Source organism: Manduca sexta, chromosome 21, assembly GCF_014839805.1.
Source record: "Manduca sexta isolate Smith_Timp_Sample1 chromosome 21, JHU_Msex_v1.0, whole genome shotgun sequence".
In the NCBI taxonomy this organism is placed as follows: domain Eukaryota; kingdom Metazoa; phylum Arthropoda; class Insecta; order Lepidoptera; family Sphingidae; genus Manduca; species Manduca sexta.
The window spans coordinates 7,815,204-7,831,730 of record NC_051135.1 but is presented as its reverse complement, the minus strand read 5'-3'; the positions used below and the strand labels follow the sequence as shown (position 1 = coordinate 7,831,730).

At 35.4% G+C, this 16,527-nt stretch overlaps 1 protein-coding gene across 1 annotated transcript in view; it reads right to left on the bottom strand.

Moving 5' to 3' along the window:
* LOC115448116 (homeotic protein labial) overlaps positions 1-14,508 on the bottom strand; it is a 35,651-nt gene extending 21,143 nt beyond the window's left edge. The window contains exon 1 of the mRNA XM_030175431.2: positions 13,428-14,508. Within this exon, the coding sequence (XP_030031291.1) occupies positions 13,428-14,040 (613 nt within the window). The 5' untranslated portion in view covers positions 14,041-14,508. The remainder of the gene's footprint in view (positions 1-13,427) is intronic.
* Positions 14,509-16,527: the final 2,019 nt, after the last annotated feature.

The window sequence follows — 16,527 nt, the reverse complement described above, 5'->3', positions numbered from 1 at the left end:
AGGTTGTCTGGTTCACGTCTTGCGATATGTCGAAAGTACTTTAAGGTTCTATATAAACGGGTCGCAGAAAGCATTTGGCTACAGTATAAAAGTAGCAAATAGCTTAAAAGTATTTGAATCCGGGAATTCTTCCATTACAACAGTTATAAATTATTTGCTCGACACAGACAATGTAGTGGCTCATACCAACGTATTCTAATATAGGAGATGCCTTCCTGTAACGGCTAGCTGTGGTCGAATAAGACTCGAAGCGGAACGCATTTTCAACCTAACTACTTCGTATTAAACATAACTAAGTATTTTTTAAATTCGAACTTAATCCATAATAATTTTACTAATTTTACTACTGTTTTTATTGAATTTTTTATGCTTTTATTAAACTTTGTGGTTATTTAACGAACCAGAACAATGTTATGATTTATTCAGGCGACCTTAGAAGATTAATTAATGTTGTTAGTTGTCATTGTTTTTAGCTAATTGTAATGATAGGTGTATACCAGTGGCGTGGAGTGAAATACTTCAAAAGGTAACTCGTAGCAAAAAAAAACTGCCTTACTTAACATATCGCGTCCAATTTTACAGAAAAGACAAACGTAAATAAACCTAAAAGGGAAGACGGTAGGAAACGGGGTTTATGAACGCTTTGCCTATGTTGCTAACATTCAAAATTAAAAATCGTCCTATGAATGATATCGTCTGAATTCTGTCTGGTTTATCCTAATGTTACTTAGTTGAACGTTTATTCTTAATGATATCATGGCGCTACGGCCCACAGCTCGGAAGCCTGGACAGCCAGTTCTTGGACAAATAATCCGAGTGTAACATCATTAATATAATCCGATAACACAGTAATCGACTGACTAAAGTATGTGGCTACTGGCTGCCTACCGCGACACTGCGGGAACATTCATTAATCGTGCTGGTTCCGTATAAAATTCTCACTTATAATATCGCCACGCTCAACTTTGCATCATAGAATTGAGAGTATCAACATCCCCATCGACTGAGAGTCAATAGTACCGACATTCTCATTATCCTCAAAGAAGCAAGCTGAGGAATAAGGAATATCGGCTTATATAAACTTAAACTTTTTCTTACAATTAGAATCATTTTTACCCCACTACTACAAAGTAAAGGGACGACCATGATTTTAGTTGTATATGTTACCACAAATGGAGTTAATAAATAAATAACACATTCATCTGTGAAAACACTACAATGCCGCTATGGATAAAACTCTAACCCTATATCGAAACAATAATATCATAAATTTCTCAGCAACATTGTCGGTGGTGGGGGATAGAGGTATCCAATAGCGTACCCCCCCCTACCACTGACAAACCCAAATATAAAACACCTATAGCGGCATTGTCTTTCTCCCCTCATTCGAAAATAAAAGTCCTAGTGTCGATTCAATTAAAAAAAACTCATTGACGACCAAATTTTGTACTCTTTTTCGCTTTACAACACTTCATAGCGACACAGTTATGCCATAATTTTATCCACGGAACCCCAAATGCAACCAAACCTATTACCGTAAGGGCGTAACAATGAACCCTAAATGTTCATAATGATCTATACATTATTATAATACGTTCGTCCCACGCACGCTAATCTGTCCGTCCGTCCGACTGGGCTAAGACAATGGGGTTTATCTCGGAGGTATTCGTTTCTATCTGCTCTAAGCGTGTGAGTTAAAATTCCTTTTGGAAATTCATTAATCGTTTATCTAAGGGGATAAAAGTTAGTATAATATTAAATAGAATGTTTGTACTATGAATATATTGAGAATTCGATGTATTTTTTGTGTGATTAGGTTGATAACTTTGCTATATAAATCCTAGTACACAACCGCTTTATAAGTCTCTTTAATACATTGTAATTAAATAAATTATTAATGTAGCTAGTGCAACTACTGGATATAATAAGTCTTAACATCTCATGTCTCAGGATGGCGAGCGCAGCGCAATGCAAAACAATACTTTATAATTCAAGGTGTTGGATGGTGTTTGTACTGTTAATGGGCGGTCGTATCGCTATCCATCAGGCGAAAGGCAAGCTCGTCTCGTCATTCAAAGCAATAAAAAAAAATATTATAGAAACAACGAAAATTTAGATGCGTCGATTCGTAGATATTCAATACCATATACGTGTAATGAAAACTGTTACCAACATTATAACTGAATCACCACGCAGTGTCATTTGTTCAATCAAGATACAGGTAACAATAGACGATTAAGAGCATAATGATTAGCATCATCAAGCTCGCAGGTTGATAACTGTGTCACCGGCAGCCCACATACGATATCTCCCACCCACCATCAATTGAATATTTATAAACTAATGCTTGATCTTTTTTCTATCCTGTTTTAATCGGAATTAGTTGGAAGGAATGTCGACACATTTTTATATTTTTAAGTTAAAGTTATTATAATGTAGCCTATTTAGTCCTACCGCAAATTATTTATGTGCAACCTAGACAAATCTAGAAGTAGACCACCAGATACCGATATCCTAAATGTTTCTGGCATTTTTTAAAGCATTAGGTCGTACAATTAGACCTTAGGGATTGATAGTAATGTAGTACTAAAAACCTTCCCATTTTATATCGCGAAAGTATTGCATAGCGATATTTAAATAAAAGTTGCGTTTAATACAAAATACATTTCATTTATAACACTAGTAATGTCACAGTGCCAGTTTGATAACACTTCGCTTTTTATTCATGGCAAATTAACTACAAATTATATCGCAGTTAAGTGCAAATAAAATGTTGCACATAAGACATATCTTTCAATACTTGTTACAATTAAATGGGTGAAACACTCCACGCGATACTTTCTTTCCATTTCTGAGTTAAAATAGTAATTCTTTGGGTATTTATCTGGATGTGTCATCTGTTTGGTTACGTAGCGTGGCGGGTGTTTTTTGCATCGCCAGAGAAATATTGCGATTAGATCTATTCTGCGAGAAAGTTTCGTTTGAGTCGTTTAATTTGACCATGAAAAATATATTAAGTAGCAACAGCGTAACGAAGTTAATGATATTTTTGCCGGGCTGTGAAAGGAGGGTAATTTGTTGGCCATACTTTTTTATAATATTAATTTTATCTATTATCTGATATAGCTTGATTGCTTTTAGTTTATTATATATTACACCGCCGGGTAATTTTTTTTTTTACTAAATAATGAGAAGAGCACATTACGCGCCTTAAAACGTTATTTAAAAGAACTAAATGAAATGTATTTGTGAACTATCGAAGGAAATAGTTTAAAGATTCATTGTGATCAGCAAAAACATTATTATACTATTTTAAGCTTAATTTTCTTTGTCTGTCATATTTTATGTGTTTTGCTGTACACTAAAAATAAACAAGTTTTCATTTTTTTTTTCATTTCATTCTCACTAATACGACCTATAACGTCGCATTATAAACTTTTGTACAGCACAAATTGTAAAGTGCATTGGTACTTCACTTCGAGATCTCCAAAATTTTAACCTTATAAACTATCTTCTATGATAACTGACAAAACTGTTTACACAACTTAAGAGTGTAAAATGTATCATTCGCTTGTTTCAATTCCCACAATTAGCTTTATAGCGCGTATAAAAATACAAGAGGTCATTACCAGTGGGAAGGTGGTTGGGGTCACGTGACCAGGGTGGCCGGTGGTGGCGCGGCTTGCGTGCCAGATCGGCGATAGCAGCCCCCGCGCTGGACGCCCGGAACGTAATCGGTTTACTGGCTCCGGCGACTTTGGTGTGCGGGCTATGGGACGGGGGACAGCGGGGCTAAATCTTTATTATAAACTTAAAATGTAATAATACAAGCAATTTTTGCATAAAGGGAGACTACAGGAGGCTACCTTTAAGTGAAATGTAACCTATACTTATTAACGAAAATATATATTTTTTTCAAAAGGATGTGAAGTTTCTTATGTGTAAGTTTAGATACTTAAGTCATTAGGACTTCATATATTTCCGCGAATGTTAAAATAAAAATAAAATAAGTTTATGTTAATTACTTAAGTCATTGAAAGGAGTTTCTTATTTCGAAAGTAAAAGGCCTACAATCTGAATTGTGTTTAAGAAACTTTGAACTCATAATTCATTGGAAGTTTTCATCTGGTGATAAAGTAACGAGCGGGCGAAGCCGCAAGCAGAAGATAATTTTATGTTTTCATTGCATTCACTATCTAAATTACAGAAGGTTAAGTATTCTTAAGGTGATTAAATGTAGAGAACATCATGGTAATGTTAAAAGGGGCATAAAGTATTTTATGTTTTTACAAAGGTTGACCACAAGGTCAAGAAAAAAAGAATTATTACGAAAATGTGCCTTACGTAATTTTGGTATCAATCTAGGGATTTCCAAAGAGTAATAAAGTTTTGCACACACATGTAAGTATAGTTCATACATTATGCATAGTCACTGATCAATTTGATTATTTACTATAATATCTTGCAATATTATGAGCTCTTCAGCAATACCAAAGAATCTTTGAAATCTTACTCAGGAAGACAAATACATAATATTCTTATGGTAGCGGCGACAGCCTAGTTGGGTGGGGAACGGACTGCCGAGACTAATGCCCGCAGGTTTAAATCCTAAGGGTATACAGAACACACAGCCGACTTTTCTAAAACTATGTGGTAGTCTTCATGAACTATCGCTTGCTTACCGGTGAAAGAAAACATCGTCAGGAATCTTATGTACACATGAGAAGTTCTTTTAAGAATTTTGAGGGTGTGTGAAGTCTACCAATCTAAGTCCGTGGACTAACGCCTAATCTCTCTCAGTAGTAGACGAGGCACGTGCCTAGTCGTGGGCTAATATACATATAATACAGCGCTGATATTATTATTATTATGGTAGTACGACAAAGTGACTACTGTACTTGTTATTTTTATTAACCCTACCTATCTCATGTATCTCTGACCTTTTATCCGCTTATAAATTACACCACACACCATCCTCTCGCCTAATGCAGGTGACTTGCAAGCCCCACTTAATACGCCACTCGTAGCTCTGACCAGCTCTACGCCTAATAACCCTTTGGCCAGCCTCGGACCTGATGGACTCTTAAAAGCACTCATTGTGAACAATGTTATGTTATTACAAATTCGCTTCGAATGAAGTGGACGACTTCCTTTAGTTTTTTGAACGGCGTATAAATTGTAGTTCGTTTTTATTGTTAGGAACATACTGTTTGTGGGTAGTCGTATCGCTTATCGGAGCGCGGATTCCTCATTTCTTCGTATATAAAAAAAACGTCTAATAGTTACTATCGTAAGAAATATGTCATGCAATATCGCATGAAGTAGAGTGTCTACAATAGGATATATCTAATATTTTTAAACCAACTTCAAAATAAGGAGGTGTTTCTTAATTAGAGTGTATTTTTTTTAATGTTTAAAATATAGGCTGATGATGATGATGACATAAACGTTTATGCGCGGGTTTTTGTCCAGACCCCCGCTGCAGCATAGAGTTTCTCAAATCATTAACATTTAGTATTGCCTGCGAGTCTACCCGCTAGAAAGTCTCTTTCATGATTCATAGTATACTAGTTGGATTTTATAATTTTTAAACCTACCACTTATTATTGAAACAATGCATCTTGTCATATTTTTGTCATATCACTCAATAAATGGAAACAAACGTATTACTGTGAAAAGTCCTATCTCAGCGAATAAAAGTCCCGTCCTAATCAATTTATCCTTTTTGAGGTCAGCTTAACAAATTGATTAAGTGAAGAGATTTCTATCGCCCATACGAATTCTGGAACAGTCATGTGAACACTGTCAGGGTTTTACGAAAAAGAATATAAGTTGGGAGAATCATCATCACAGCCATATAAAGTCCACTGTCGAACATAGGCCTCTCCTAAAGATTTCCAGACGGACCTGTCGAAAGCGGCCTACGACGGAATTTCGGAGCAGGAAGAAATACTTTGATCTCCTGGTATCTTGGTACTCATTGTAATGCAAAAACTATCACTTCACGTTGGCTTCTGTGAGAAAAATTTATTTAGATTTTTTATCATGTTAAACTGTGACTAGATTTTAGTTAGTTATTTTTTATATTAAACAAGCTTTTGTTCGTGGGTTCGCCCGTGTGAAGGAGTTTTCTGGGAGATGTCCCGCTATATATTTTTCAGGGATAGAAAGTAACCCTCCCAGGGTCTTAAACTACCTCCATACAAAATTTTATAATATCTGTTCAGGAGATTTTGGGAAAATCGATAACATACAGACAAAAAGGCGACTTCGTTGTATAATATGTATAGATGTGTCAACTTTTATTATTTAGTTGCTGTTTGCCAAATCGAATGTGACGTCAGCAGAGCATTCTTCATACTTAAGATGAATCGGCATTTTGTTCGATAAAATTTATAAAGATCGTCAAAAGTATCGATTCATATACATAATCAAAATATCTATTTCATTTATCACCTGGCTAACATGTTACTGGCGTACTTTTATAAGGTCCTATTTTTTTTTTCACTTCTATTGCAAAAATACGATTAAAAATTTTCATGTAGGTAAAAATTAAAAAAGACAAATAATTAATGGTTCCTTTATTTATCTTTCGGTTATATAGGAAATTTTTACTCAAAAAGATTTAGAATCATGTGACATATAATTCAATTTGCACATCAAATGCTATATAGAACCTTGTAATAGTGAGCCAGCGATGCTTCCTCATAACAAAATAAATTGAAAACTTTTGACAGCAACTCCAATGCGACACAAACCAACCGGGGAATGACATTGGCATACTTCAATCCTGAAATATCATACTTGCATTCCAAAACTACTTTACTTACTTAAAGAGTTAGCACATAAGGTAGGTTTTAGCTCGAATTTAAGTGAAGCAGCCACGAATATAACTTTGCGCTGGCTTCCTACGGCTGTACGGGAGTTAAGGATTGCATTGTGCTTTGGCAAAGGATAGATAACATCTAAACTGACGTCCGTCACGTGTGGTCTACTTACAGAGATAACGTTATTGCAATTTGTAAGGTATTGGGAAGTTATTTATTATTTTATTAGTATTGTAGCCATGATGAGGCAAAAATCGCAAATACATTTATAGGTCTTGTAAACGAGAGTTTGTTTGGTTGGGTATGAATGCTTTGTCTATTTTTAAACGTGTAATAATTAGCGAGCATTGCTTTTTAATGTTAGTTAATTGTATCCAGTGTAATAATCATTATAATACCTATATAGTATTCCTTAAGTGGAAGTATTTTTAAAAACAAAAAGCAATTCAGGATATTAGCACCCTGTGCGATTGAAAAATCGTTTTTTTTTAATTTATTCTTAACTATGCAAGGAAGATCTTGGATCTTATTTTTTGTATTTTGAAGTAATTTTTGTAACATTTATTGTAAATCTGTCGATATTTCTTTCGGTCCAAGCATCTAGAAGCTAGATTCTGATAAACTCATTTTAGAATGTCACACCTATATCTTCGAAGGGTTAGACGTAGGCAGAGAGGATTTAAATACCTCATGTGACAGGGCGCTCTGCACGAGATCATTCCTATTTCATAAAATGCCAGCTGCAATACCAACTGTATAGTTAACGAGATATATATACTCCAAAATGGTTAAACATTTTATTGTGGTTTGAATCATTTTTCCTTTATAACTCACGTCTGAATTAAGCGGGTGTAGTGGTCCCTGCGCCAGTCATAATGACTTGCATCTGTGGTGCTGTTGCAAATGTTGTGACTTACAGAAGAGGACTATTTATTATGAGGGCAATAGAATATTGTCCTTTGGAATTTTCGCTTGATATCGAGCGAGGGACAAAATTGTGGCTTTATATTTTAAATATAGGTGAGTCAATAAACATTAATTAATAAGTTTATAGAATTCGCTCGCGTTTTTTTCCTTGGGTGGTCAGAGATACAACTTGTATACCATGGAGCTCAATTCTGTGTCCAATTATGGAAAGGGCAGTCTATTGACTCATAATTTGTGCGAAAAAAAAAATGTATATTTAATGTTATGAGGTAGCTGCTGTTTATGTCCTTACAATCGGGTGAATGACTTAGTCTTGGTATAACTTTGTATAAAATTCTGTATATAGAGCCACAGGAAGTTCGGTCAACTAAGATCTTTGGTAGGTACAGACGTTAGGTTGTGAATCAAGTGTAATATTTTTGTATTAAACATAAAACATTTACTGTTGGAGAACCTAATTTAAATAAACTAATTAAATGACTATTCTGTAGTGAAAGTAAGCAAATCAGAAATATATCATCTGGTAAATATATGTTATGTTCAGATAATATCTATTGCCTGAGTTTTAAATCGAGCGTTGTCGACGATTAAGCAGAAGGAATATTGAAGACATTAGATTTGTTTAACAATTTGGATGTTCGTAACAAATAAACGTTTTAACTACTGAATAGATTTTAATGAAATTTTGCACACATATAAATCAAATCTTGGACTAAAGTTTAGAGTACTTTTTATCCGAGAAACTTACACGCTGAGACTCCTATTCCATTTAAGGATATTCACGCTAGACTGAGTCTAAACTGCAGCTAAAACTTTAGTCCAGTAACTAAGCACTTTAAAATACTTTGTAGTAAAGTATAAGCGAAGTTAAACAGTCGTAAACCAATTTGATGGCTTTCATGTGTTATTAAGGGAGTATGTGTGTTTTATGGGAACAGTAAAGTTTTTGCATCGGCCGCAATGCTCACATGCTGGGTTTATTACTGGGAATGGGTTTAAGGCGGTGCGCTAATAGTATTTTTAGAAGCTACGTATTCGAAATTTACAAAACATACATAAAATAGCATATGATGTTTCTAAAATATGATACATTTTATTCTGGGTGTTTTAATTTTGATTAAATGTGGATAATGTTTCATTAATTTTATAATAAAAATGCCAATAACACTGTTAATTAGGTGCATCTTCTAAGTTCCATGATTTAATTTGCAACCAACACTGTTAGACAATTTAAAAAGAAACAATTTGATACTCTAAAATTTAAAAAATCTTAAGTTGAGTCAGTAAAAATGTTATTCATAAATCTTTGCATATTTCCGGCTGTAATTCGTGCCCCTTAAATGTATGAAAGGAACGGTCTTGAGACCGTTTGCTTTAGAGAAGGCCTTAAATTGATAATTAAACTTTTTCCTTACAACGCTCGGTGAAGTGTATACCCAGGAAATACTTTTTAATCAAATTAGATATTTAACCGTCCGTGTAATGGTTATGTTAAAGAAATATAATAATATTTTCTTCACTAGGTAAGTCTTCCGTATAAAATAGTCTCTTTACATGTATTATAGCTGTGTACTTCTGCCAAATAGCAGTTGTATGTTATTATATTTCAGTTTAAATGGTATAATCAGAGTAATTATTTTGTAATTAATTATGTCTTAAACTGAGAATCACATTGCAATAGCATACAGTAGATACTTTAGTGTTTATGAGCAAGTGTAGTGGTAGCCATTAGGCGAGTGATCTTCCCGTATCAAAGAATGTAGTGAAATGAAATAGTCTATTTGAACTTGGAAAATATTATACAGTATTAAGTTTCTGTCAATATTAACTTTACCACCAGTTCGGTAAGCAGTTCTCACCATAGAGGAACGGGCAAGAAACTCTAGTGTTGCTGTTTTCTAAATCGGTTTAAGGTATACACTACAGTACATGATACAGAGAAAAAAATACATTTTTCTTATGATTGTTAAGTTTAATATTCTTGGCACATTATAGAGCTTTAATATTCATATTTCTACAGAAGAAATTGCAATATGTTTCTAAGAGTACCAAATTCGTTGACTGAGTGAAGTTGAAGGAATTCCCATTTTCCAGTGATAGTTATACTCTGCCAAAGTGCTGTTAAATATGCATATATCTTATTGTAATTGATCTTTACAAAAGAAAGAATATTGACACCAACATTTGTCAAAATAGTAGTTCCTCATTCCTTAAAGAAATATTTATTTCTTAGTGAGAAGGCATTCATATTTCTCCCTCCTAAAAATATGTTGTCAGTAAAACTTGCATAAATAATTAGCCTTGCTCAATACTAGATGATTCTCATTCAAAGTATAAGGAGTAAAACATGCTTTCAATATTCCTGCGAGATTTTTAGAGTATTCCCTTTCCCCCAAGTTGCGTGCACCAAATAGGAGAAGGTGGTAAACATGGTGGATTAACTGTATTGTAATGGGACACCGTCGCGTGTTCCCGCCGCGACACGTAATCACATTCTATTATTGAACTAAGGATTTTACTTATGTAAAGTATGCTTTGGTATGCAAGGAAATTGACCGGTTATCGTTGTCAAAAATCTAATAAAATGTATGTAACGAACTGTGGGGAACATTTTTTTACGATTTATAGACATGGCAATGAAAATTCCGTTAATTCAGCAGGGAGTGCAGATGTGTGATAAGTTTAAGATGATTTTGTGAGTAATTCGACATTGAAATTTAGTTATTTTTATATTTTTACTCGCCCTTATCCCACTTCTGTGGCGAGTCAGCGCAATTCACCTCTGTTTGTTGTTGTTCAATGTTTTAAAGTTTTTACTTTATTTTTTATGACCAGCCATTAGTTTGACGTCAATGTTCTCTGGAGAATGAATTCGTGGCCAATTCGTGTTAGTAAAATCCACATAAAAGTTTATCTGACTTTTTATTCGCACATAGACCCTCTCAATTCAGACCCTCTATACACTGCCGCTAGACCAAGGAGAATGTTCGTCCGCCTACCAACTACTACATTGTTTTTGTTCTTAATCATCTTAAACATTTGTTTATTCTTTTTATAGGTAATACTTACATAATAAATTCTTCTATTTCATTTTAACAAGCGCCTGACACGTTTGACAAACACTAGTGTTGTGCCGTACTGACGTCGCGTCAAAGTCATACGTCAAATAAAAGTCTACGCGTCAGTCAGTGTGAGTGACGCAGGTCGCGGCGCAACCTTTGACACCGACCTTGCTGGCCCACTGCCGCTTGGGCTAACTATAAACATGCGAAAATAAGGCCTCTAAATTATACTTTTTAATTTGACCACCCAAATTGAGTTTTTATTTTATTTACAAGGTACTTGAGTCATCAAATTGTGATTTGCTTTTATTAAAGTTCAGATAAGTGCTATTTTATTGGGTCAACAAACATGAAAGTTTGTTATGATGGTAAGTGACCACAGATCGCTGTCGTAAGCAGCGGAGATCTACAAGCAATAGTGAGTGTGTTTCGTCCCATTAAGGAAAATCAGAACGCAAACCCTAAAAGCATAAGTTATTTTGTGAATGTTCTTCATTGGATATAGGACCTTATTAAATAGTATTCAAAACTGAAAATGGTACGACTGTACCAGATAAAATTATTTGAATTTTTTAAAAAATACGAGTTTAATGTTTTGAATTTTAAAGATAATATTTATTTATATTCAGTAGTTACGCCATTCGGAATTAACACAATGTATAGAACACTGCATTGATCTTGCCTGCTTGCCAAAACAAACTGATACTTATATAATAATATAATATCAGTATGTATTATATATTGTCCCACTGTTTTGGCAAGGGTTTCCCCTCCTACGTAAAGATGTTTTGACCGTTAGAGCGAGATATAATTCAGAAAGAATACATACATAATTTAAGAAGTCAGAGGTATGTATCATTGGAATTTGAACCTGCGGACATTCGTCTCGGCAGTCCGTTCCACACCCTACGCGGCTATTGTCATTTTTGTATATTTTGTAAGCAGATTGATGTTAAATTCTTATTTCTCAGTAATATCAATAGTTGTTCTTAATCGTCTTACATAGGTTTTGATAACATGATGAGTATGAGCATTATCCGGTATAATATAACAATATAATATATAACAATGATAATATAACACAAACAACACTATCACGCCTTATCACCGAAAGGGTAGGAAGAGGTGCAACCATGGCATCCACTTGTCGCAAAGTGTCTTCTGTCCCATCATGTGATGTTTGCGAGCCTATCGCCATATCGGGCACAAATTCCAGACTTGAGACTTGTACTGAGTAGAAAAACCGAATATTAGGAACCTTTTTAATAGCGAAGAGACCGACTTAATAAGGTTTGCAGGCGGATTGAAACAACCAGCACATATTATATTGTTAAGATTTGTTTTTTTTGTACGTTTTGAAAACTATGTTTTGGTCGCTGCTCCGCTCTAGTTAACTACTTTTCCCAATTTTAAAGTTCCACTGTGTACTTTTCCTGCGTTTTCGTTTAGTAAACATCCAAAACATCACGAAAATATAGAAATATAATTTACTTTTTAGTTTACTCAACAAATTATAATATATTATATAATATTAGTTGGTATCTCAAGACACTGGGTCAATTTGAGATTTTCTGCACTATCTTCTGGCCCTCTCATTATTAAGAAAAATATTTTTTCTTTTTAATTTCATTGTTTAATCTTGCGAGCAATGCTATTAAAGATAAAACTTTATATTCTGATATCACTATTTTTATTTAGAGAATTAGGTTTATTGCATATAATCTAGCATTGTTAGGGCTGATATTTCTTTTTGTGCCAAAGAAATACATAAGTATGTTAATTAAAAGTAGAAAAATGTGCATGGCATCAAAATAAAGTACAGATTTATTACTTTCACGCATTTCCTATTACTTTTGACAACTTTAACAATTAAAATTATCAGATTCAAAGACGCTTTATTTCTTTCGTCTTGCCATTTATTCTTCATTATAAAATTTGTATCCTCTCAGTGAATGCTGATGTAGAGAAAATCTTTAACAATATACTAATATATTGAAATTAAATTGAAATGAATTCATACTATACCAAACCTCTCATTAGGCTTATTAAATATGTGCTGCCACTTCTATATTAAGTATTACTAGTTGTTATTTTAGGCTAAAATTCTTACGTACTATCCTAGAGAATCAAATCATGCTAAATAAATATTTTCGCGTACTTTGTTGCTCTCATAAAGTATAGATTGCATTTACCCGAAATTACGTATAATACTTTATTATAAACCACGGTTGGCAACCCTATACACTATATAAATTTGCTTATTGTCCATTGTAAATCCTTCTCGAAATTACAAGTGAATAATCTTTTTACCGCCACAATTTTACTATTGTTGTTGTACAATTTATCTTTGTTCTATATTTGTTTCTGTTAAGTATTTTTCTTCAATTATAAATAGTATAGTTTGATATTTTGTAGTTAGTTTCTTGTTTAATATTAAATTAATTATAATCTTTAATTGCAGTGTATAACTTATTGTATTTAAATCTGACACTTAATTAATAAATCTATCTACAAAATCACACCAAGAAGCAATGTTGTAGATCCACTTTACGCAACATGATTAATGATATTGTTTCCATCATTATAAAGTGTAAGATCCTTGTTTACTTACCGGCAGGTTTCGGGACATTCCTTTTGACTTGCATCCACTTGTAAGTGGGGACGGTGGCGTGCGAGGGATGAGCCTGGTGTCCGGTCATGTGACCGTGCGCCTGCGCCTCCCCCTCCCGCGGGAACTCCCGCAGCCCCCCGTACTCGTCCTTGGGCTGGTAATGGTCAAACTCCGCGCACGGCAGCGGTGACCCCGCGTGGTTGTACTGCATGCTAGTCTCGTCAACGAAGTGCATGTTGTATTTCGTCTCCAGGTAATGGTTGTCAAGTTTGTGGTCGTGCATGTGCATCTCCTCGGGCCTCGGCACCTCATCTCGGTGCTTGAAGGGCTCGGCGTGCGGAGGCAGCGCGTGCAGCGGGTAGTTCGGCTGCAGCTCCCCGTAGTCCAAGTTAGTGTAACATAACCCAGTGTCGGTACTGATGACGGGTGTCGGTGGGTGCTCGTGGGTCGTCTGACCGTGCAACAGCGGCTCGTAGTAGTGCGACGTGGGTTCGTAGTAGCCCTCATGATAGCTCTCGTAAGGTGGTTGATAAGCCGCTCCCTGCTGATAATACTCGGCGCCACCGTACCCGTTCTGCTGGTTATTGTACATCCCGACGTCCATAGTCATCATGTTTGTCACGATCACCGTGTCTATCGATAACAATACAGATTGTTTTACATCACACACATCACTATGTCGGAGGGATCAAAGGCCTCGCGCGCCGCCGATTGGCGTCCCGGAATTCGTAGCGTTCGAAATTTAAACGGGCCAGTGCCGCGTAGAGTCGCGCCGTGACGTTATCGATCGCGCGGCCGCACGTCAGGTGTGCCGACGAACACTGATCGCTGCACCGACATCGACATAATTTTTCTTAACCACACCTAAAACTTGGACCTTCCGTCCTTATCCCGCACGCGACGATACCCGATGCGTAAGGAGCACGGATTTATCAACGACGAATTTGACGATATCAAACAGTGATAAGAGAGTGAGAATCGTGATTTTTTGGTCAGAAACACACGTTTTCCGGTGTAGTTGGTGCGTTTTGTGAGTAAAAATGCGTGGTACGTGAGGCGCACGAGTGAGCTTGCGTCACTTTGAGCAGGTAGAGTGGCGGCTGTAAAACTTCGCCCTCTAGGGGCGGAGCGGCGCGCGCTGGGTGGAGTTGAGGCCTGGCCGTCCAATCGAGAGGCCCGGCGACTCCGTACAATTCGTATTGGCCGCGCGGAGATAATAGTGCGAATCTCGGAGGCTGGGAGCGAGCGGTGGATGTTTTTTTATTTACCGTGTAGTGCGCTGAATGGCTCGCCAGTCCATTTACAGGGAATACTTTAATTTATCCCGCTGACGTAAATCAATTTGAAGGTGGGAACGGTCGCTCCTGTTCGTTTTTGTTCACGCCATGTTTCTTTTGCAACGTGAGCTTGGGCGTACATAATTCTTTGTTACAATTTAATTTCATGCGTTTCGTTTCTTGCAGCTTTTGCGTATGCGTACACATTTTATATGAGTTTATGTGTCCGTAATATGATTATAATTAATTATTCAATAAGTTCTTTGGTACAAGTATTTACTTTATTACTCTATAAATTATATACCGTCGCTCGCCTGCGTACAATGTGTTTACAAAAGGTATTATTTTACTTATATTTGAATTTGGGATTGTTTAGAAAAGATATATAGGATTAAAATTAAAAAATATATTTGCATAAAAAATCAGGCACATAATAATAAAGTTTAAGTGAAATGAACTCATGGCATGTGAACGTTAATTTTGATAGTCTACGAAGAAGATGCGCAGTTTTCATATTGTTATAGATATCTGAGACGTCATATTTAAAGACATATTACTCGTCTAACTCTAGTATTTAAGCTGTGAGGCAGGTATTGATGTTTCGGGTTTGATTTTCTAGACGACACGGTAGAATTTGTCCTTCTGCTAGTTAGAACAAAAGTTTGTTAAGGGAATTGGGAATTTAACATAGCAACAGGCTTCGTAAGTCGCCTTGTGGGAAAAAAATCATGTGAACCAGGGGTGTTTTAATCGCGTTTTTGGTCAACCCTTCAGTGATAAAATCAATAAAATATGACCTTAAAATAACACAGCAAAATGTTTAGCTATTCTTTTTGAAGTTGGTAATGTCATTATATGTTTTATTTTCAAATAATTGCATTTACTATGCCGAAGATAAGAAAATTATTCGAACGTTATTCAGTCGACGTTTAAACAAATTTTGTTCCCAATCATTTACATTATTTTACGTTATAGCAAGTAAATAAAGGTATATGGAGGATTTTCCTCCCAGATAATAGCATTTTCATTACTTTATTAGTAAATGCGTGTCCTGCGTGCACTTTCTGCCTACCCCTTCAGGAATAAAAGCGTGATGTGTATTTATTTGTTTGTTTTCAATGAGCTAAGAAACTTTTGCCTTCTCTGCACGGATACTCAATAGTTTGTCAAATTATAATCTCAAGCATTAAAAATACTTCAATGTTTCTCTTTGTGGGTCTAAAAAAATAAAATAGTATACTTAACATGATAGAAAATTAAACCGCCTTCAAAAACCGCTGAAAACCAAAAATAAACATAATAATAACAGGTATACTTAGTCTGGCCATAAATACTGTTACACTTAATTATAAAAAAATATTACATTTGAATTTCGAATCTGTCATTTTTATACGATTGTTCATTGTGTTTTCTCATTTTGGCGCCAATACATTGTAAAATATTTTGCGATATTAAAATGGTGTGGGGTGATAAAGAGAACCGAATCGCTGTGATAGCATTACACAAAGTAGGTATGGAGCCAAATGCAATTTTTAAAACTCTCCATACACTTGGTATTAGTAAAATGTTTGTGTACCGGGCTATTAATAGGTACAATGAGACCTCCTCTGTTTGTGACAGAAAAAGATCTGGCCGTCCACGTAGTGTTCGTACGAAAAAGGTGGTCAAAGCAGTAAGGGAAAGAATTCGAAGAAATCCTGTCCGAAAGCAAAAGATTTTATCTCGGGAAATGAAGATAGCACCTAGAACCATGTCGCGTATTTTAAAAGATGACTTAGGACTTGCAGCCTATAAGAGACGCACTGGCCATTTCTTAACTGATA